Source organism: Magallana gigas, chromosome 7 (genome assembly GCF_963853765.1).
Source record: "Magallana gigas chromosome 7, xbMagGiga1.1, whole genome shotgun sequence".
Taxonomy (NCBI): domain Eukaryota; kingdom Metazoa; phylum Mollusca; class Bivalvia; order Ostreida; family Ostreidae; genus Magallana; species Magallana gigas.
Genome location: NC_088859.1, coordinates 47387849 through 47410754, shown reverse-complemented (window position 1 = coordinate 47410754; position 22906 = coordinate 47387849). Strand labels below are relative to the sequence as shown.

Here is a 22906-nt window from a genome sequence, read left to right as displayed (position 1 = left end):
AAAAAAGTCTTCCTATTATAAAATTCTTAGCATTCTCTTCCTATGAAACATATATCATCATACAATTTGAAAATAAATGTATTTCATAATGCAATCATATATATGTTACAAATAGGTGTCTTACAAGGCATGGTCATGATTTTTTTCAAATTTTACTTTTTCATTTTTAGTGCTTATAGTACTTGATTAGGGTATTAGAGTATTTCTAATGATCAATCAATTAACCGTCAAATGTCAAGTTATAAGCGGCATACAGTGCTCACACTTTATGTTTTGTTAACATATGTTTTATATACTAATCAAAATTTTGTTTTCCATATATTTTTCTATCTGCATGTTTAGTATTACATGTATTTAGCAGTGCAGAAGTTTTTTGTGTTGCCACGTCTTAGTTTGTTTTATCTGAACGTATTTTAAATTTGGCAACCTAGATTTAACCATAAAAATGGCACAAATTTACACTCAGATGATAATCGGTAGAGTACACTTTGTACAATTTAATGAAAAACATGGGACCATGTCCCTTTTAAAGTTTCAGTAGGAATAAATTTCTGAATAAACATTAAATATGTATGTATATGTATCTATGTAGGTGAACCATATTGACATTTTGCACTCCCTACCTGACATTGAATTGATCGAGTTCTCTCCCTATCCAAAATGGCACTGTTCTTTACTCGAATATTTCCTAACATGTCGATATTAAAGGCATCCATCACAATATTGTTCGATGTACAATTCTTCAGCACAAACTTAAATTCAGCATTGACTCCCTATAAAAAAATTCATGTTTTCATGTTTGTCCTTTAAAATCTCTGAAAAATAAACAAACTTCATAATCCTTGATATCTCGAAATGATATTAAAAAGTATTTAACTGATATCATTTACCTAATTTTGAAATTGAGTGTAACTATTTACTAGCTAATTCTACTTTGCATGGTTACCAATGATTGTGGTCACGTAATCATCTCATTATATGCACTTAATTAAACACTGCTAATAAGGGTAACATGGTAAAATGATGACTCGAAACAAGACTTTAAGGTGACATGACCTGGCCGAGGCCATTAATAACACTCTGTAAAATAGGGCAAAGTGATGCCAATGTCATAGGGAAGGTCAAGGTCTTTAATTTGTTTTGAAAACTCAGACGAGAGGCGTGCGCACCTACTGATTTCGTTCAATACAATACAGTAATAAAATAAGATGTACGGTATATCGAGAAATGCATTTCAATGTCTTTTCTAATATGTCAAAACCAAGGTATTACATAAGGGTTGCGCTGTCGTATTATATTTTGACACGGTGAAAATCTAAAACATGTTCAAAGTATAACATAATATTTGAAACCCCCTACTAAATATTGAGCCTCAAAGGATTAAAAAAGTGTTCAAAATAATATGGTTGTGATATATACCATTTACCTTTAATTTTCAATTCCTATTAGAGAAGGGGCTCAAATATAATGTCATGAAATGTTTAATTTCTATTATATTTAATTTCTGTTGAAGATGAGGTTCAAATATTATGGCCATAATATAAAAAACATTAAGGATAAAATTAATAACTTTATGGCTATCAAACATTGACAACGTTTATTTTCCATTCCTTTTGAAGAGGAAAGAACAAGTGCACTTAAGCAATAGAGAATGGGCCCTTTTTCAGTGCCGTTTTTATGTAGAAAATATCAACAAATTGCTTTTTTCTCGTAATTGTTAAGCACAGATGGATACTTCTGATTTATATGCACGCTTAAATTTACCAAAATTAGCATACAGTTTAAAAAAATGAGGATTTTTAAATGCCTATAAATAATCTAAATCCGGAAAAATCGAACCGAACCTACTTGAATTGTGTCTATTTTAATCAGAGGGAGGAGATATTTAAATCAACATTGCCCTGTTGGTGGATCTATCGGCGCGTTTGCTGAATAATACTTTATGCATTATTTTACGTCTGAAAAAAAATCGCATAAAGCTTTGAAGTCGCATATTACCATTGTGACCAAACAAACATTCCTGACCATACAAAGATGATGGAAAGCGATTTAAAACATGTCAATGTTTTACAGTGAGCACATTTGACAAACGTTTACCTGGATAGAACCCACGTGATTGTTTGAAATGATTTATTCCATGCGTGGGTTCAAACATGGGTCACGCTGGTAATAGCTTTCGCTGGCTATAGGAACAACCTTGAAATTTTTATACTTTTTTCAATTTTTAGGTACCAGCCTATTGTAGTACAAACTTCTTACTTTCACAGGAGTTTTCTAAATGTATAATGCGTATTTTGTCTCTTCCACAAGTTTGTACTCGGTTAGGCTGACAGTAAACAAAGGCTTTGAAATGAATGCCCGTCCTCGATTTACTGTACAAAATCCCGAATGTCTGCTGACCCCTACTATGTTTTAAAGCTTCATGCTTTTTATAAACAATACATTCAGCACTTAAACTTGTTAATTCTTATGAAATAGATATCAATAGATAATGTTAGGGGGAAAAAATATGCTTAATTTGAATCTTTATTTTTTCACTTTTTACCGGGGCCCATAAGTGCACTCGTCCTTTCAAATATTATGACAGCAAACCAAAAAATACCTTTACAAATTTTATTTGGGAAAAGCGTCTCTCATAGATAATAAAATCTCGCTTTTATACTTTCGTCAGTTTTAAAGTACACTGTATATGATATTAAAATTAACCAAAGGCACATGGGCCACATCGCTCACCTGCGCAATTATAGCCATCAAAAATCAACTTTATAAAGTCACATAGAAAGTATATTGGCATTGTAGAAGAATATATCCTGTTTAAAAACATTTTTATATATTCTCCAGATATTTTTCTGTTAAAGTGGAATAATATAAAAGTCACTCAAATTAACAGTAAAATATTTAATTACAAAAGATATAATTATAAATGAACTGTACACATGTCAAATAAGCGAAAAATTTGCAGTTTGGGGATAAAATATAAAAATCTAAAAATTTCAATTCAGTAAGTAACAACAAAAACCCCTGAGGGATTCGAACTCGGGATGTACGGATCACAAGCCCGACACTTTATCCACTTGGCTATGGAGTAAGTAACATGTTTTAATAAAACGAAATGTCGTTTCGATCAAAGGTCAGTCATTTTCAGATGATGTGTTCTTCCACCATAAGCGTCGAACCTCTTTTGTGACAGGATGATTTCACAGCAATATAAAGCAGCCCATGTTTCAAGAGGATCTTAAACAATTGCTCATTTATATACTACTAAATTAGACTTTGAACCTTTGTGGGGCCCAATAATTGCCCAAACAATTCCATCAACAATATGTGCAGAAACTTGTACATAAGTTATACCATATATTATTACACTTGATCATGAGTTCTTGAGAATATTTCTTGGTAAAATTTGGCCCTCTCCATTGCGGCATCACCCTAACCTGGGGGATCGCGATTTAAACAAACCTGAATCTACACTACCTGGAAATTTCTTTCGCACAGGTTACAGCTTTTTTGGTAAAAGGTTTATGAGTAGATGAGTTTTGAAAAATACCAACAAAATTTCAATAATTCTTAACTATACCCCTTTGAGAGAGGGCGTGGTCCTTACTTTAACAAATTTGAATCCTCCAATCAATTATTCTTTAACCCATGTTTGGATGAAAGTGGCCCAGTGGTTCTCGAGAAGAAGTAGAAAATCTAAAAAAAACCCTGAAATACCGACGGACGGCGGACCAAAAATAATAAGAAAATCTCATTTGATCTTTCAGCTCAGGTGTGCTAAAAATCGTTGCTCGCAATTGGATACAAAACATCAGAATTTATAAAACGTCGATCATTACAAAAACCATAGGTGTTATACTGTCTAGCACATTATCAAATTGGTCATGATAAGGTATAAAGAAGTGAGCTAAAAGCATTGAAATAAATTGAAAATTTATGAAAAAGTGGGGTTTGGTTAAGGGTTTTGAAGTCAAGATATGTCTTAGACTACTATTAATTTTTCATTTTTCCTTTTAAGTTTGTCCACAATATCAGAAATTCATAGTGAACTCTTTGTTTGATTACTTAGGCTCATCTGGAAATGTCACCTGACACAAAAGCATGACTTTGTTAAATGTTTCTACAAACTGATACAGGCCCTCCATCAAGTTCAGAGGCACAAGTATGACAGGATCATAAACACTTCGGCCGTGAGGACATCTTAATCTAGCTTGAAGTCAAGCTACAAGCTATGTATTCTCAAACGGCAGATTCTCAAGCAAAGACCATTCCCCTTGGCCTAGTTCAGTTACAGAATTCCTCAGTAAGTCCTACATGGAAGCAAGCACTTGATTGATGGCCCAATTGGCCCCAAACTAATCAAGCTGTCATCATCTCTCATTGGGTGTGATACAAGTCTCGATAGGTTTGCCTCTCTTAAGACACTTATTCCCTTTTAGTCACATCTCTCTAAGAAGCATGAAACAGACATGCCATTAAGGTGCTGAGAATAAGGCACAAGCAAAAATCTTCCCAATCTTAGGGACAGCCATTTATCATTCATGCGCCTTATTAGTATACTAGTATATAAGCACAGAAAAGCTTCAGTCACTCACCCAACCATACCTTTTTACCACACCAGGTAAGGAAGCGTAAGACTACAACTGATCATAGATATTTTTGATTGAACACTAACTTCTGCCTCAACATCTACAAAAGTCTCTCTAGGTAGCCCCTGCATCTGTAATGGAAGTATGATCCAAAGATTTATTTGCCCTCACACAAATGGTACTTTTGCCATTGAACTGCAATTTCACCTGGAAATCCGAATCCTTTCCTGAATCATTGTCAAGAGCAAACCCAAAACACAAGAACTCTATTAGTCAGCTCAAATCTGACAACAATTGCTTCTTTGAAAACTGTGCACTAAAATTTATATCCCATTCGAGAACTCCAGGTTCAAAGATGGTCTCCTTAACCGCAGCCTATGCCTACAACCTACCAATTTCTTGTTAAATAGATGCATAGTAAATATTTTCGGAATCTCAGATAGGTGACAGCAGACTTTAGACTGCGAACCTCAAACAAAAGACTCCGTGGAACAAATCAAAACACGTTACTAAATCTATTAAAAACTAACCTGTTCAGTCTTCTTACTTTTTTCTAATTCTCTAATATCTATTTTTAAAGATGAAATCCAACAAATAAAACAGAAGTCCGTAATCATTCACTGTGTATAGTATGTGACAAAATTGCGTGTATCATGCATATTGAGTGCCTTTACGATAATTTTAATGTATTTGATTCATTGTTTTAATTTATTTGTATATAAACAATAAAATGTTATTTTGGTGATTCATGTGGGTATAAAGATAATGACAATGCGGAAAAAATAGTATGTATTATGTATTTTTTCTGCAATGATTTCTTCCCTCATAGCCTACACGAATGAATCATTAAAATCTAAATTGAAACTTACTTGGATTTTAATCATAGAAAATATTGAAATAAAAGTAAATGCTTTTACATGTATACTCCCTTACTTATAAGAAAAAATGAAGTTTACGTGGCTATGGTTAAAATCGTATTTATTTGGAAAAAAAATAGTAGTACATCTATTCTTATAAAGTCATTTTGTTTATAAACTAAAACATGCCTGCACAAGAGCAACTGCTTACGTCTTCTGGATTTCATCATGTGTAATTTTATGTCTTTTAACCATCTATGAATTTACCTGTTAACTTATTGTTGAGAAATAAATTAAAAACTAACTTTTATTTTCGATAAACTAGCCCGAATAGCAAAAATGAGGGTAATGCGGTGGACACGCTTTGGCAGATCAAAGTCATTGGGAATTAGCACCAAAGTATATGCTTGCAATGAAATAATATCGAATGATTACGTAAAGAGTGAATGTATTTACTGGGAACTATAACGTATACTTAGAAATTAAGATTTGGCAAATGTTGAATAAATAAAATTAGCTTATTCGTTTCTTGAATGCGCGATTTTAGTTTTGATGGATAGAACTTTCCAGAACGGGGTAAATAAGAGCAAGGGTTGACTAATAAGCGCCATTGTGGAAAGTGTAAGGCGAGTTAATCATTTAACAATTTACAAAGTCATTCTTGTTTGCAGATCCAGTTTGATAAGCTTTCAATCCCTATCTTAAATCTCTCGTGATATATATCCACTTGGCAGATACCCTGAAAAGACATGTGAGAGGGGGTTTACTAGCATTTCCTTTATTATTTGTTGGACATAAACCCCCTCTTATGTTGAACAGCTTTCTCCAAAAATCTCCTGTTTAATTCATTTGAAATATTGAATGGTCATTATGCACATTACCCATGTAAAGAAGGAAAGCATTAGATTCTGAAGCACGGCTTTGAAAATAATTTCCTTTATAGTCCTTTCCAGATGTTGCATGCAACTCGTCAAGCCCGGTATCTTGCTCTTTGCTTTTGATAACACTAGTATTTCATGCTTAAGGTGGAAGGCTACATCGTCACAAAATGTCTGACATCCGTTTGAAACGCCATTTTGTTCCGGATTGATAGGTTATGTTGTGGTACAAAATAGCTATACACCGTTCAATTGAACTCTTTTAACGAGGGAGATGAGATAAGAGTGTAATCACCAAAACGCTGAGAATATGTCAATTACAATCGTGATTAAAGCTTTCAACTAACATGGATTATCAGCTTTTATGTACAGAAAACGTGAAATCGAAATAATATACTGTTTCCCTGCTATTGGCAAAACATATTTGTCATGTCATTTGCAACAGACGATCATAAATATGTGACGGATTATCGATAAAGGTGAGCATATATATAATATTTTCACTTGAACCATATATGCATGATTAATTTAAAACTAAAGTACCGTAGTACCATCTTTTGTATTAATTGGTCCCAACTTTCAAAATTTAAAACATTTGCAGTATAAGACTTGCATTGAAAGTCTGACACTTAACTTATGTGTTTTTATAAAATAGATATAGTTCGGTAGCAATAGCAGTGGAAGCCCGGATTTGCAAGCCAAATAAGGGAACGACAGAATCTTGAAAAAGAGCATGTTTTTATTACCACACGTACATGCGTATCACTACGGACATTTAATGTATGTATAAATATGCATATGGTTGTTTATAATTTGTGTTGTATATAAAAAAAGTAAACGGCAATGTAACTACCAACATTTTGTTTTAAAGAGGTAAATATAAATTTAATGCATTCGTCAAAAATATAATTTTTAGATTCAAACATTATCACAAGCACTACTAACCTTATTCCTACATATTAACATATACTTGTACATTTTTAAAAATTTTCTTCGAGATTTTTTAAAATTAGAACATTGGTGCCAAGATATTTGAGACCAAGTAAAATCAATAAAGACAATTCTTAAACAGGATCTTTCAAAGCAAGATTTTTGCAATAATTCAGTAATTCTTTTAATTTTTCAATTTTATTCAATTTCTTTTTTTTTCATCTCATTAACCAACGAATATTGTTGGCAATCAACCTATTTTCAAAGGTTTTTGTTATTATATACCGTTTTAAGAGTCATAGTTAATTCACTAAAGGATTGGAGAACGAGCTGTGTTGGTCATTCTTATACATATACGAAACAACATGATCGTTTTACAGCTAATTAACTTTGACATAAAATAGAGAAAATTGAAAAATAAATTTCAAGGGGAATAATTCAAGAAAAATTGTCGATTTATACCGATGATTTTTTTTAAAGCAACATCACATAACATAATATATTTATCATACATTTAAAGATAAATATTTATATAGAGTACTAATTTCTCTATATTAACAACAATAAGGACATATATTGGAAACGGGAAATACTGAAAACTTCACAAGTTGATGAACATAGAAGTAGTTGCATTTAGGTACACATACATTTATCTAATTTTGTAATGGTATCAATTACCAGCTGAAATACCTATTTTACAAAATCAAAGTCAGAACTAAATTTTATGAAAAAATCTAGTCTTAAATGATGTTACTCACCTCGTCAGCATCAGATGCATGAACCCAAAGGACCGTCTGATTATTCTGCATGTTTTCTGGAATGCTGACACTGTAGTTACTTTGTGACATGACTGGGGCGTTGTCATTTACATCCGTTATGTTGATTTGTATTACTGCAAAATCTTGTCGGAGATCAGGTTTATCCTTCTGATAAGCCTTAAAGTTCAAAATCTGATATTTCTAATGAGCTGTTCATTTTAAGTTTTTAAATAAGTTTTATCAATAAATCTTAGTCTCTAACCAGCATTTTTGCATTATGACTAAATCATAAGTCAATTATTATTATGATTAAATGTTAAACATAAATTAATTTGCATTGTTGAGATCGACAATGTTGACAATATACTGCACTTGTTCAATTTTCAAGTTTCTCAATCTAGAATATCATGAATGTAGCATTACAAATTGATTTGAACATGTTCTTTTGAGACTATGACATAGAATATCTGACCTTCACAGCAAGATTGACCGTGCTCTGTTTTTCTCTGTCCAAACTCTTTGCAACAGAGATAACTGCAGGGGTGCAATTTTTAGTAATGACAAACGCTGCATCATAGAAATAAAAATATATTATTTTAGACTTAAGATTGCAAAGTTTTCATAATTTCTATAAGAAATCCTCAATTAAAAATTTAAGACTCCAATGATAATGGGCTTACTGTATTTTTACAACTTGAATAATATATAATGATTTGTTTGCAAAAATAAAAATACTAAAGCTATCCGATTTATTGCCATATGAGTGTCATGTATGCTTAATGGCTCCTAAAGACATGTAAGTACATGTACTAACACAATATCAACATGAAAATTGCTTTAAGCTAGATCTATTGAACACACTAATCTTCGCCAGCCAAGGGTGACGATCCACGGTGTTTCCCTATTCAATAGGTGAATAGAGAAACACCGTGGATTGTTACTCTTGGCTACCGAAGATGTTTACGCTTATGCGTATCGCTTGGGTTTGGTTTTTTCATCCATTTAAATCATTTAAATATGAAAATTTGAATAAAAGTAAAATCTACCAAAAATGAGCTTTTGAGATTATTATCATATTTGTTTTCATCAGTATCTAACAGATCTAAAATTTTCATTAAAATTAAACAAGATATTTTTTTGACATTGTGTTCTTTAATTGCTAAGTTAAAAAATAATCGAAAAAAGATATCAAAGAATAAGAATGTCTTCCTTTAGAGACATATCTTCTCGTCTTTTCAACCAAAACAAGTTCACTTCTTTGATCTTAATGTTGAAGAATAAAAACATTGTCCTGAGCTTGTTTGAAAATATAATTATTTATATTGACTATCCATAACTTTATAATGATAAGGTTTTTTCGAGTGTGTTGAACACCACACATTTGAGCAGACATTTTGATTCTCTCTTAAACAGATGTAATTACTTGAATTTAACGGATCCACAATTTCATAAAAGATTGTCTGGTTGATTCCAAAATCCTGATCAAATGCATTGATTTTTACCACTTCCGAGTTTATAGATGCCTAAAAAAGAAATAAGTATCCACGAACATAATAGGCAATCACATATGCCTCTGTATTATTAAAACATCTTAAAAGTTCCAATTTCAGAATTATATGCTAGTCAATATTTGTAAACAAACTTCTTGGATGATTTTTAATTCATACATAACTAAAGCCTCAGTCACAACTAATCTTTTGTGCTTCTATGGATAGTCTGCGTGTGATTCTATGATGGAAATCTTGCGAGATTTGCAAACAAAAGATTTGCGTTTTGCTAAGACCATCTACTTGTTTCGTTTTTATTCATTTACTTCTGTGGAAATCATATCAGTGGAAAAAATGACAATTTTAGGGGTACGTAAGTTTATGCCAAAGATTCTTTCAATAAAAGAAATTATTTATAACTAATTATACTTCAATAAACGTTTAGTTTGGTGGACCATCTCAATGATGAATTTAATAAAATTGTTTTTCAACAAATATCGATGAAACCATACTTTTTTTTTTTTTTTTTTTACAAAATCTGAGAAAATTACTAACTTTTTGAATAGCACAGAACGATATTGTTTCAACAACAAATCTTCTACAAAATACTGCAATACATCCCACAACTGTAAACTGTTATTGGTGTAGGGTTCATGCAAAAACTGGGCACATAGATTTCGATAAACTATTAGATGAGTTTGATGATTTAAAGTTATATAAGTAAATTTGATTTTAAAATTAAATAAAGAAAAAATGAAGGCACTTTGATAAAAAAAAAGTTACTTTAAATTGTCAAAGCTTTTTCGTAGGTGCCTTTTTTAAGTTCAACAAATAGTTTACAAAAATGTGACATTTTTCAAAGATAAAACAGCGAAACCCTCGTTTGATCAATTACTAAATTTAATTTTCTACAAGGACTTCCTCTTTTACATTAGCGCAAGCTATTATAAATCTTTACCAAAATAGTATGTCTCATATTCAAAGTTAATCTATGGACTGACGGAACCCTAAACTTAAACTTTTTTTGTAAAATCAATCAATCTGTCAAGGAAACTGAACTTACATTGCAAACTCCACTAATAAGAAAAAATACTTTATGTTGTTTTGTCTGTCGAGAGACCGTAATCAGTCTGATATTGACTCTTACAACTTTTAATAACTGAAACAATGTTAACCCTTCCTTTAAGTTCTTTAGTTTATCTTCATCAAAAATAATTACATTTTCAGGTATGTTTGCTGTATAGTGAATATGTGTAAACTTTGGGTTCTTATCATCCACATCTTTGATCTTTACAGTAACCTTCAAGGTTGCGTTAAACTCTGGGTGTTTGTCAACCTGAATAAGAACCAAACATTGAATTAAATGACATTTCAATGAATTTCATGAAAACTGTATCATAAAAGCTAAGTTTAAGGGCATTGGCAACGTTCCTGGTTTCTGGACAAAAATTTTCATAAATTCTTAAATGAATTTATATGTGTCTATATAGACAACAACAGACACTAGAGACCCCTCTTTCCATCCTTATTAAAAAAATATTTCCAAAAATATTAATTTTGCATTCAACATTGATTTCAATGTAATTCAAGGAACAAATCGCAATAATTAATATTTGAAAGGAGCAATTTTTTGATGAGTGAGATATGAGATTATAAATTAAATGATACATATTATTGTAAATCGATTTTATATGATATCCTACTGATAATGAAATATAGGGCGAATATTTTCAGAAAAGTGTGAACCTCAATTTGCTCTTTCCTATTCAAGAGTTACTGTCCTTGATTTTGTCACCGTACACACACAGTAAATATTAAAGATCATTAACAATTATCTATACCGGTTCTTATCTTTGAGGTATCAAGAAAGAAGAAGGTTCTAATATTTTTGAATTCCTAGTTAGCCTTTAGGCGTGCTCTAAGAGAGCAAAAGTAACTCATTATTTATTGTCAGAAATGTCTCTTTTACAAATTAATAATTAAAATGTGAGTCATTGATAATTCTGACTTAGAACTGAGGTCAGTTTAATTTAGAAATAATCTCATTGTCCACAAAATAAAGCAGCTATGAATAGTTTATGTGTATATGATATTTCATGCATATACATGTATATGTGTGTATTGTACTATAGTATCAAAACAATAGGTATGAAAATAAATGAATTTAGACTCTCGGTCTACTGTCTTTTGTTAAAGAGTATCGGAGTTAATCAATGTTTGGTTCACTTCTTTTTTTTATTTTGCTCGTCAATATCTTAAAGATGTCGCGGTAGGTCTGACCCCCCCCCCCTTTTCCTCGGTCGTCTGTCAATAGTAAATGTCTTTTAAAATCTTTCTCACAATGTTTGCCATATAGGAATTTGCTCCTCTCTTTCCTGAGGCCCATGTAACCTGCTTGTTGACGCAGAGCGATATATAAATATCGCTTCATCTTTATACATGACATATTTTGTTTACCTCGGAAACACTGCTTTTTTACCATAATATTAAAAAAGAGCTCATATTACGGGAGTTTACTCCCAGTTGGAAAACAATTCAAGAGGGGTAACTCTACTTCATTGTATAAAAGAGAAAATGCAGGTGCGGATTTTTTTAATCCGGAGCACTTCGTTGCCAATGCCCTTAAGATGAATGTATCAATATTACAAGAGGCCCATGGGCCACATCGCTCACCTGAGCAAAAATAGGTATGAAATAATCAGATCAATTTTTTTCACACTGACTATTCTTATGTTAATATCAAGTCCCTTTTCTAACAAGATGATTTTATAGTCATATCAACTGTTGAGCATTGCAGTTTTCAAAAAAAATCCTAAACAATTGGTTATATATGGGATCAAACTTTGAACCCCTTGTGAGGCCCAAGAATCGTCCAGGGGCCAAAGTCTAAACAATTTTAAAGAATCAACAGTATGTCAAAATGCTTGCATATAAGCAAAACCATAGATCATAACATTTTACACTCTATTTGCATTGTAAGTTTATGCAGATAATTAAAACATTTTCCATTTTAAAATTGAATCCCCAATGTGACCCTACCCTACTCCTCAAAATTTTTGTTTGAAAGAATTGAAATCTACATTATCTGAGCTTATTTTTAAAAACATTCTATTTTATTACTATGTAAATTTATGACCCCCACGCTGTGACCCCATCCTATCCCCGGGGATTTTTACATGAGGATGCTTTTTACAAGATTTAGCTTTTCTGGCAGAATGGTTTTTGAGAAGAAGATTTTTAGAAAAATTTTACACAATATATTCCTTTGGAAAAGTTTGACCCCAATTATTGCCCCATCCTACCCCTTGGGGTCATGATCTTAACAAGTTTTAATCCACACTACATGAGGATGTTTCAACATAAGTCTCAGCTTGCTGTTTAGGTTCTGAGAAAAAGATTCTTAAAAATTGACTCTTTGTATTCCTATGTAAAACTTCGCCCCCCCCCTCCACCTTCCCACCCATTGTGGCCCACTCTACCCCCCCTTTTTTTACACAAGTTACAGCTTTCCTTGCTAGTTGGTTTCTGAGAAAAACATTTTTAAAATATGTACACTATATATTCCTATGTAAAACTTCAACCCCCCCCCCCCCATTGTGCCCCACCATGATTTGAATAATTTAGAATCTATACTACATGAGGATGCTTCCAAATAAGTTGTTTCAGCTTTCCTGGCTAATTGGCTCTGAGAAGAGATTTTTAAAAAAATTACTCTACATAAACTATGACCTTCGACTTTAAACTTTGATCCCCCCCCCCATGTTGCCCCACCTTACCCCAGGGAACCATAATTTGAACATACTTGAATCTTCACTATCTGAAAATGCTTCCACACAAATATTAGCTTTTTTGGTCAAATGGTTTTTGAGAAGAAGATTTTTGAAAAATATAAACAAGTTTTCAATAAATCCTAATTATCTCTATTTGAAAAAGTCCATAGCCCTTTATTTTCACAAACAATTCCCTTCACCCAATGATGCTCTGTGCTAAGTCTGGTTGAAATTGGCCAGGGGTTCTGGAGAAGAAATCGAAGAAATCGAAAATATAAAAAGTTTACAGACAGACAGACATACATACAGAAAGACAGACAGACAGACGGACGCCAGACAAAAAGTGATTACGAAAAAATCACTTGAGCTTTCAGCTCTGGTAAGCTAAAAACTATGGCTGTATTCTTGGTGCATTATATATAAAGTGTGCCTTCATTGAAGGGGTAATGTTTCAATAAAGCTTAAGTGTAAAGCTAGTATTATGAAAATGGATTTTGGAACAGTGAAGCTTACAAAATGTACAAATGCAAATTAAGTGTAAGTAATATTACTGCAAAAACGTACCCGCATTGATAATGACCTATTCTTATTATGAAATCGTAACTGTGTAATTGTATTTAAAGTAATATTGAAAACTAACGAAAATAATATTTTACGTTATTAGCACTGTTTGATTGTTGGTGAATTTACATTACCCTATTACTATTTATTTTATACTAGTTGTGTGGCAGAGTTGATGATGCTATGAGTTGTACATCAACAGTGAAGCAACGTTATTTGTGAAACAAAAATTGTTGTGTTATGGTTTGCATGGTTAATTAATCCAAGTGTAAAATACTTACATAGGCAGTCACTTTGCAAACAGTTATGTTCTTGTCGTTGTCCTTATATGATATCTTCTGTCTCAACGTCAACATACTCTCACTGCGGGTCTTTCCAAAATTTACATCCAACACGCAATGAGTCTAAAGAAATGACTTTATCATTTTACATTAATAACATACAGGAAAATGAGTCTTCTTCCTTAAAACCTGATAAATCAGTATTATTGTCGGAACAAAATAAAAAAGAGTGTGATTTAGTATATTCAGAAATATTTTGTTTTTTTTTATGTCAGAATACCAGGGTAAATGTAAAGGGTAAATCAGTAAAAATTATCATCAGGTCAAATAAATTTGCTTGAACAAATACCTCCCCCCCCAAAAAAAAAAAAAATGCAGTACAACATATAAAATAAGGCAGACACAAAACAATTGGTGACATTTTATAAACAAAATCTTTAAGTATTCAGATCTTTACCATTGATTCCATACTAATGAAAATAATTGCATTCCTCTTTACATGATGTATTAAAATTCTTTTCATATTGGTAAATGAAAAATTAAAATAAAAAAAGGTCCGACAATGTGTAATAGTTTTACTGTTTCTCTGTCAGCAGTGCCACGTGTCATATGATAATCAGCAAAAATCCTTGTACTTTATAATTCTTTGAAGATATTAATAATATTTTCAACATCACTTACGATGCATAAAATTTAGGAGAGTTATATAGCAACGATAACATTTAAGAATTGAGAACAATTATCATTTTCAGTGTAAATCAGATAGTCAAATCGTTAATTGTGTTTCTTCGTTTCCCTGTTAAAAACATTTGATATTTTATATTTTCTTAAAGAATAATCTGGTCTATACTTTCCAAATCTCTATAAATCAGTTGATAAATTAATTGTATTAAAGCTATCTATTTTTCTATGACAGTCACAATTTATACTTACGATATTCCAAAGATAATCCAAATTTTCATTGGTAACAGATATGGCAGTTAAATTAAGAACCATAGTGCCGAATGGTGTATTCTAAAATGAATAAATTGGTAATAGGGTGAGTGTTTTTTCAAGGACCCGTCATTTTGCAGGACTCATTCGTAACGCCATCACTACGTTTTAGAGTTCCTAAATTGCCTGGATGTGGCAAATATTTCCAGTTATACAATAATGAGAATAATACTTGTGTAGCTGTTAAATAAAGAAGGATCTGTTAGACGTTCAAATATATTTTTTCAGTTATCGTGTCTTTTTTTCCGCGCAAGTGCGGATATAGACACTATATAAATTAACATCATACAATGCTTCTTGTACGTAGCCTGTATTTTTTTTATGCAGCTGAGTGGAAAAGAATCGCAAACTTTTTTATTTTATATCGAACCTCTGAATAGGTATTAAGCGCGTGGTATCTTATTTCTATTTGTTCTTTAGTTCTAATCTCGCTTTAACTTTTATCACTGTGCTAAAATAAGAATTTCAGAAATATATTCATTCATTTTCCCCGTTACATGCCTAAATCATTCATTCAGAAAGACATAGAGTTAACCTTGTTGACACAATTTCTTCACGCGTCGCAATTCAGTCTATCAGGTTTACCTCCAGTCTGTAGTGGTATGAAAATTATGTCATTATGTAACTTAAAAACGGTAGTTTACACACATTTGTTTTGCATATCTTAATTCAATGTCGTCACACCCAAGGAAACTGCCCGATAATTAACCATCCCTACACTTTTAATTCTAATAAATGGATTTGTCCGTTTTTATTAAGAAATCTTTTTTCGATCCAATTTCATTCAAAACGACGACGTTTATCGAGCATTTTCAACTGATTTTTTTATTATGTTATGTTTGTGCAAACGATTACTTTTATTTTGCCAAATTTACCCCTTCTGGTTTGAATCTAGGCCCTACAGCCCAAATTTGAGACCGGAAAATAATCGACCTGCAGGTCCCCTACATTGTCCTGGTATCCGTTTGATGCACACCTCAAGGATAAGTGAGATACTGGGCCATCTTTTACCCCTTTACCATTGTGAAATAATTAATATATATTTATATATATATATATGGGAAAGGTATAATAATTTTAAGGGTATTATTTAGTGTAATGAACTGTCGAAAGATAAGGAGAATGCAGTGTAACGAGGGCATATATATATATATATATATATATATATATATATATATATATATATATATGAGTGGACAATGAGTGCATTTAGCCAATCCTCGATAGCGTTTCATTTAAGAGGCACGTTAAGTAATATGTCAAAAAAAGAAAAGAAAATAATCTCCACGCAATATTTTGCTGAAATATGGTATTCTTTTACACGTAACATTTTTTCTGCTTTTTTCTGGTTTTCTCTGCTTTCCTCTAGTTCATCCATCCAATTTGTTTTATTGTTGTAAATATAATATCCATATATCTGAATGAACGAGGAGTGGAAGGGGATGTGAGGTTAACATATTTTGTTAGCATTTTGTTGATTTTCATATCAATTTTGTTTTTTACATCACAAAGTATTATTTTTAATCTATATTTACCAAATTTAAAAGAACTAACTACAGCGATCATCCTGTTGTTTGTACCTTTGTCAAGTGAATGTGATTATCTTTTTAAGCCACTATACAAATTCAACTATCAACAAAAAAATGTTTACATTTATGAATATACCTAGACAAGAGGCATATCGGCCACATTGCTATGTGCTCACTTGAGGAAAAGTTCTTAAGTAATTACTTTTTAGAATCTTTTTCTTAATTTGTAATAAAACTCTGACCCAAGGGACAGTGAGGAGAATTGGTGAAAAAATGGCAGTACAACATTTTAAAATAAATAATTGGCATTAGATATGAAATTGTTATATATATGAAGATTGAAAGATATACAGGTACATTGCACAGTTGTTCAAAAATGAATAGTAGAGATATTCTAATAAAATTATTTAAAACAATTTTATTTGAATTATGTAGTTATCTCACCTCCAACACATTTACATTAGCTTCACTGTTGCTAATATTTTCTATTTTGAACTCATTTATTTTTGCATAATTCAAGGTAAAATTCCCCTCCACTACATCTTGAACCATCACTGTAAGAAAACCAGGGTCAGTTGTAATTCCATCCTGCAAAATAAAGAAAACATGGTTACATATGAATTTTAAAAAATACAGTCATAAAAAAAAGTCATGAAAGTACTAATAGGGTAGACTCATATTTCTCACACATATTTGCCATTGATATTATTTTATGAACACGTAAATCGCAGTTTAAATTTACCTTTTCGCTTTTAGCTGAGGGTAAGATGATAGGTTTCTTTAATTTATTAATAATAACAAATTGATTACATTAAGCGAGGTCCAACTATTTTAAGTAATTAATTACCTATAAGAATACCGAACAAAAAAAATAATTACAAATGTAACGTGTGTTTAGCCGAACAGTAACTATTATTCTTATGTGGACACGTACCCGGTTACACCCGGGATTCTGCAGAACACCATATTTTATACCATTTATACAATGACCTGTTGTCTTTCAGGAAAGAAACGATTGCGTCTTTATGTAAGTTAAAGCCATATATTCAATAGAAATACATTTTTACAGAAGAAATGAGGGTAGATTTTTATGAATATTTCAATTTCAAATTTTAAATGCATTTGCCCTACTGTACCACAATAAAAAGTACAATGAACAGTGTACAGTTTTTACAAAGCACAACGGAAAACCTCTAATTTTTCATTTTTCCTACTGACTCCGTTTTAGCTTTCTATCTCAAACATTATTCAACCGATTTTCATTAAATTTCAGTGATAATGTGGAGTATTTGTTCCTCAAAGCTGTTAAAAGCTGAACATTAATGTCATTCGTTTTCTAGTTACGTCAATTGTAAAATGTTCAAAACGTAATTTTCTCCATAACATTATTCTATCACGGTTTTTATGGAGACCTTTAAATTGCTGTGATTGTCAATTTGTCGATTTTTTTTATGGCGCAATCCCTCAATTCCATTTCAAATCGAAAGTGATTCAATTTTTTTTAAATTTTATTTTTTCTGAAAAATAATGCTATGCAAATTATATAGCATCTTGTAGAGTATACATAGCTAAACAGAACTTAAATTCCGTTTAAAAATAACATTACATTACTGAGATATCGGGGTTTAAAATTTAATATTTCCGGAAATATTGAATCTTCAACCTTAGTTCAAGGTATCACACCGGTAATCGGCCAATCAAAATGAACTTAGTCAATTGTAGTTCCATATATACTTCATAATTATTTTTTTTCTTGACTGTATTTTTACATTTTCCTTTACTCAGTTTTAAAATTTTTTGTACCACTGAGTAGGATATTTCATGTATTTTGTTAGGTGATGATTTTTTTTCACAGGAACTACTTCTTTCAGGGCTCATGCAGCAGCTTCCTGGGGAGTGTGCAGTCTGTTTACATACAAATGGAAAACACGTGGTTTTGAGGGTAGACCTGTTTGGAGCTAGATATTTTGAGAAAATGCAGTATCGCTTGCCCTTTTTATTGTGTTAGCTGATGAGATAGGTAACAAATAACATTTCCTCCGAATATTTTGTCATGAAAAATACAAACTGATTTTTAAGAATTTTTCCCCTCTATAGTGTTATATAGTGAAAACAATTACCGGTGTGATACCTTGAAGGGCTGTGTGTCAAATTGAAAAAATGCATGCAGGTGCCAGTTTTCAGTATTTTATGTCAAATCTTGTTAACAGAAATTAGTTTCTGTAGTCTGAAGATAGAAAAATGCTTTTAAAATTTTGTAATGAAAAAAATATGAAAAATGATGATTTTTGGTGTGGAAAACATGTAATTTTTAATATATAATAATAAAAATCTTTAAAAATGGATGATTTGTAGTCACTGGAGCTTAGAATATTGGTTTCTGTGTTCTAGATGCTGTAAAAGTGTGCAGATCAGTTGTCGCAGTCATATTTGATGCCCTCAGACTTTGTCGTAAGAGCACACAGCGACTAGTTTTTCATCGAATGACTTATTTTGAGTTTACGTGCAAGTCTCAGAATTAAGCGACAAGTGCGAAACATTGCGAAGAAGAACATGAACAGTCTATCAAAGGATTATTTTGACAAAAACTTTAATTTCTTTGATTTCTGCTCACCTTATGTGAGTTTTAATTTCATTTCCTACATAGTCCTGATTGAAGGAATTAAGGGATTTGGGCAAATATGTGCTATGTTTATGTTTATTTTGCACTGAATTACCCATTTGTAATAGTTTAAGGCAAAAACATGCTTTAACACCATTTACAAGATCACACAGATGCATATTTTGTGTAGAAAAGAGGTTTCATGCATTTAGTTGAGAAGGTCATTATGAGTCAAGTATCACAGGGCGAAAAACCATCTTTAAGCAAGTCCTTAAAGGTGGCTTAAAGGTGACTTAAAGGAGCTTAAAGGCTATACAACCTTTAAGCCGCCTTTAAGTCACCTTTAAGCAAGTGCTTATAGGTCCTTAATGTCCAAACTTCTTTAAGCTACCTTTAAGCCACCTTTAAGCCACCTTTAAGCATCTTTAAGTGGCATTTACGCTCTCTTTACACTGCCTTTACACTGTCTTTAAGTGTCCTTTAAGTCAATATTGATGAAGCTGACCAATAAAAACATATATTAAATGCAAAAGCTCTTTTATAGAGATGGGAGACCAGGGGGTCATCCGAGTGATAATATAATTTCCAAGGAAGGGGGGGGGGGGTGTTCCAGGCGGTTTTAATCGTCGCTCCATTAAACACAGATCGCTATCATCAGCACCGCTCTGATGGACACAGATTGCCGTTATAAAATTCTTTATAATTTTGAGGGGGTTTCAAAATTATTGTAGGTATGAGCGCAGTCTCTGTATCTTAATATGTGCATAAAACTAAATAAAGTATGTTTGTTTCCTATTATAAATTAATCGGTGAAAAATCTCTCTCTCTCTCTCTCTCTCTCTCTCTCTCTCTCTCTCTCTCTCTCTCTCTCTCTCTCTCTCTCTCAGTTCATCCGGTTATTAAACAAAATAAAGATAATGAACCAAAAATGCATGATTTAATTTGTTAATCGGTTTAAGGTTTGTATTTTTTTTTTCAATTTTCATTATTTCTAACTCTAGATCTGCTAGATACATGTTAAAGATGAAAAGACTCTCAACTGCCTTTGTTATATCGGGCAGGATATTACTGCTTTGTTTGTCTAGACATAGTTTTGTTCGTTTGTGTATATCTAATTAGAGTCTATTGTTTGTCCAACTTAAGAAAACCCCTGGAACTAACACAGAATATACAAGATATACACAGCAGTTGTGTCGTGTGCCCAGGTGCATGTTTGTGTATATCTAATTAAAGTCTATTGTTTGTCCAACTTAAGAAAACCCCTGGAACTAACACAGAATATACAAGATATACACAACAGGTGTGTCGTGTGCCCAGGTGCACGTCAGGGTTTCTAAAGGCGTTGAATCTTAGTATGTACGAGTATACGATAAGTCTAGTGAATAAAAGTTAATTTACATTTGTAATTCATTTTCAAAGTATTATTTCCTAGCTCTGGGTTTCAAAGATGTTACGTCTACAAATTAACGATACATGTATGTAAGACTAAAATCTTGAGGCTAATTAATTAATGTACCGGTGATCATAAATAGGGGTTGATTATTTAAATATATGTATAAGGGTAAATATGTCAAATATACCCGGCATGGCACATCATACAATTGTATGTACAAGTCATTTGCAATTGCCACATGCAGTAAATACGTCACCGGTAATTGGTAATTTTGTTTGTTATAGAATTGATAGTTTAAAAATCATGTACATGTACATACAATTACATGTAAATATTTAAACATATTGGAACGGCGCCGCAATCATGAAAACCGGGAAATTGCGGGAAATTGAACAAATGCCCTAATAGTATCAAAGCATTTAATAAAAGAAATGATTTCATTTCTTTCTTACATTTTAATAGCTATAAATTAGATGAACTTATATCTACTCGGTTTAAATTTATTAACTAAGAAAGCCTACTATAGTGAACCTAAAGGTTTCCATTTAGGTATAATATATTTTTGTTCACTGAAGACCAAGTTCCGTATTTCATTCTAAATACATGCATGCATGTAATTTATAAATTAGATATAATTGATTGTTACAAACTGAATGGTTTGTCAAAATCTTTTCAAGTAAACACATTCAATACAGTGATTCAATATCCACTGATATATAGGATATAAAAACGCTCATTTATATGTAAGTTGCCGTGGCGTAGAGGATGTGTGGTGATGCTAGTAATCTAAGGGTCCCGGGTTCAATTCTCGCCGTGGCCGTTTTTTTTGTGTTTTTTTTTTCATTTTTCTTTCTAGAACAAAAACCGTTTTAAAACCTTTTCTTTCATAAAGTTAATACATTTTGTTGGAAATTAAGCACAATATTGAATGAATTTTTTTTAATGGCTTAAAGGTGGCTTAAAGGTAGCTTAAAGGTGGCTTGAAGGTGGCTTAAAGAAGTTTGGACATTAAGGACCTATAAGTTGTCCTTAAAGGTGGCTTAAAGGGGGCTTAAAGATAGTCTTTAAGCTGCCTTTAAGCCATCTTTACGCTTTCTTTAAGCCACCTTTAAGCAATACTTATAGCTTAAAGGTAGCTTAAAGGTGGCTTAAAGATCGTCTTTAAGCTACCTTTAAACACATTTAAGCTATCTTTAAGGAGGACTTAAAGATGGTCATTCATCCTGTGTATATATAATATCATCATGATTGAATCTAGGAGCTTTTCATGGTTTTCATCCTTAAAAACTGATGAATTTCAGTTTACCAGAAAATGTTTTTATGCATTATAGCCAGAAAATCAGTTTCTTCCCACATTTTAAGGGGAGTTCCTTATTTACAAAATACAAATACTGATATTTATGTTTGAATGACCTAAGATATTGAAACATTAGTCATTGTTAAAATGTTTAGAAGGAGATATTACTATTTTTATATGGTAACCTCAGCACACCTGTCCTATTCTAAGTAATGAAAATCAAAATTTGAATGAAATCATATCATGTAACATGTATGGGTACAATATAGATGCCCCACCCTTATCCACAACTATGGGGGTTGGTATGATTCTTTTTTCAGTATTGTGATATGGCATGCACTTATGTGATTTCTCTTGTAAATATGCATCAGAAATGCATTGCCTTATTGAATTACTTCATGTATATGCTTATTGCTCTTGCTGTAAATTATCTAACATGTGTCAATCATCATTGATCAGTAATTCTCTTCAAATTCTATAGGGATGGCCTGATGAGGGGTATAATTAAGTGTGTCCAATTGAAATGTCATGGCTACTTTTGCTCTACAGATAGAATGTTACATAAATCACAGAATGAAGTTGCATCCCAGTTGTTTCTTTTACATTTCTTATCATCAAAGCAAGATTTATGGTTGTCAGAGCAGATCTGAGCTCCATTACATGCTGATATCATTTGGGCTGTCCTGTGTTACCATGCTGCTTTTAGATAAAAGTGAGTATGGCAGTGTGTAGACAAGTAAACAGGCTTTACCTGATATATAAATTTACCAGATACAGATTTCATTTTTGACCTGATAATTCACAATATTGTTATGAAATGTGTGAACAATAGGGGTAAATTTCTTCTTTGTTATGCAATGATTGCATAATGAAGTGACTCTAATGGAATATTTTTATTTTGATGTAAAGAAAAATGTATATGCTCTGATTTGGTACCAAGATGATTTTGTATCTTGTTGTTTTAAGGATGAAAATTGGCTTCAG

General features: G+C 31.9%; 1 protein-coding gene across 1 annotated transcript in view; it reads right to left on the bottom strand.

Annotated features, from left to right (window-relative positions):
* Positions 1 to 22906, bottom strand: part of LOC105334403 (protocadherin Fat 4) — a 124624-nt gene that overhangs the window by 61738 nt on the left and 39980 nt on the right. Inside the window, exons 6-13 of the mRNA XM_066066161.1 lie at positions 17075 to 17218; positions 15042 to 15122; positions 14109 to 14231; positions 10716 to 10832; positions 9433 to 9532; positions 8482 to 8576; positions 8010 to 8186; positions 624 to 773 (exon numbers count right to left, since the gene is read on the bottom strand). Coding sequence (XP_065922233.1) covers positions 624 to 773; positions 8010 to 8186; positions 8482 to 8576; positions 9433 to 9532; positions 10716 to 10832; positions 14109 to 14231; positions 15042 to 15122; positions 17075 to 17218 — 987 coding nt within the window. The remainder of the gene's footprint in view (positions 1 to 623; positions 774 to 8009; positions 8187 to 8481; positions 8577 to 9432; positions 9533 to 10715; positions 10833 to 14108; positions 14232 to 15041; positions 15123 to 17074; positions 17219 to 22906) is intronic.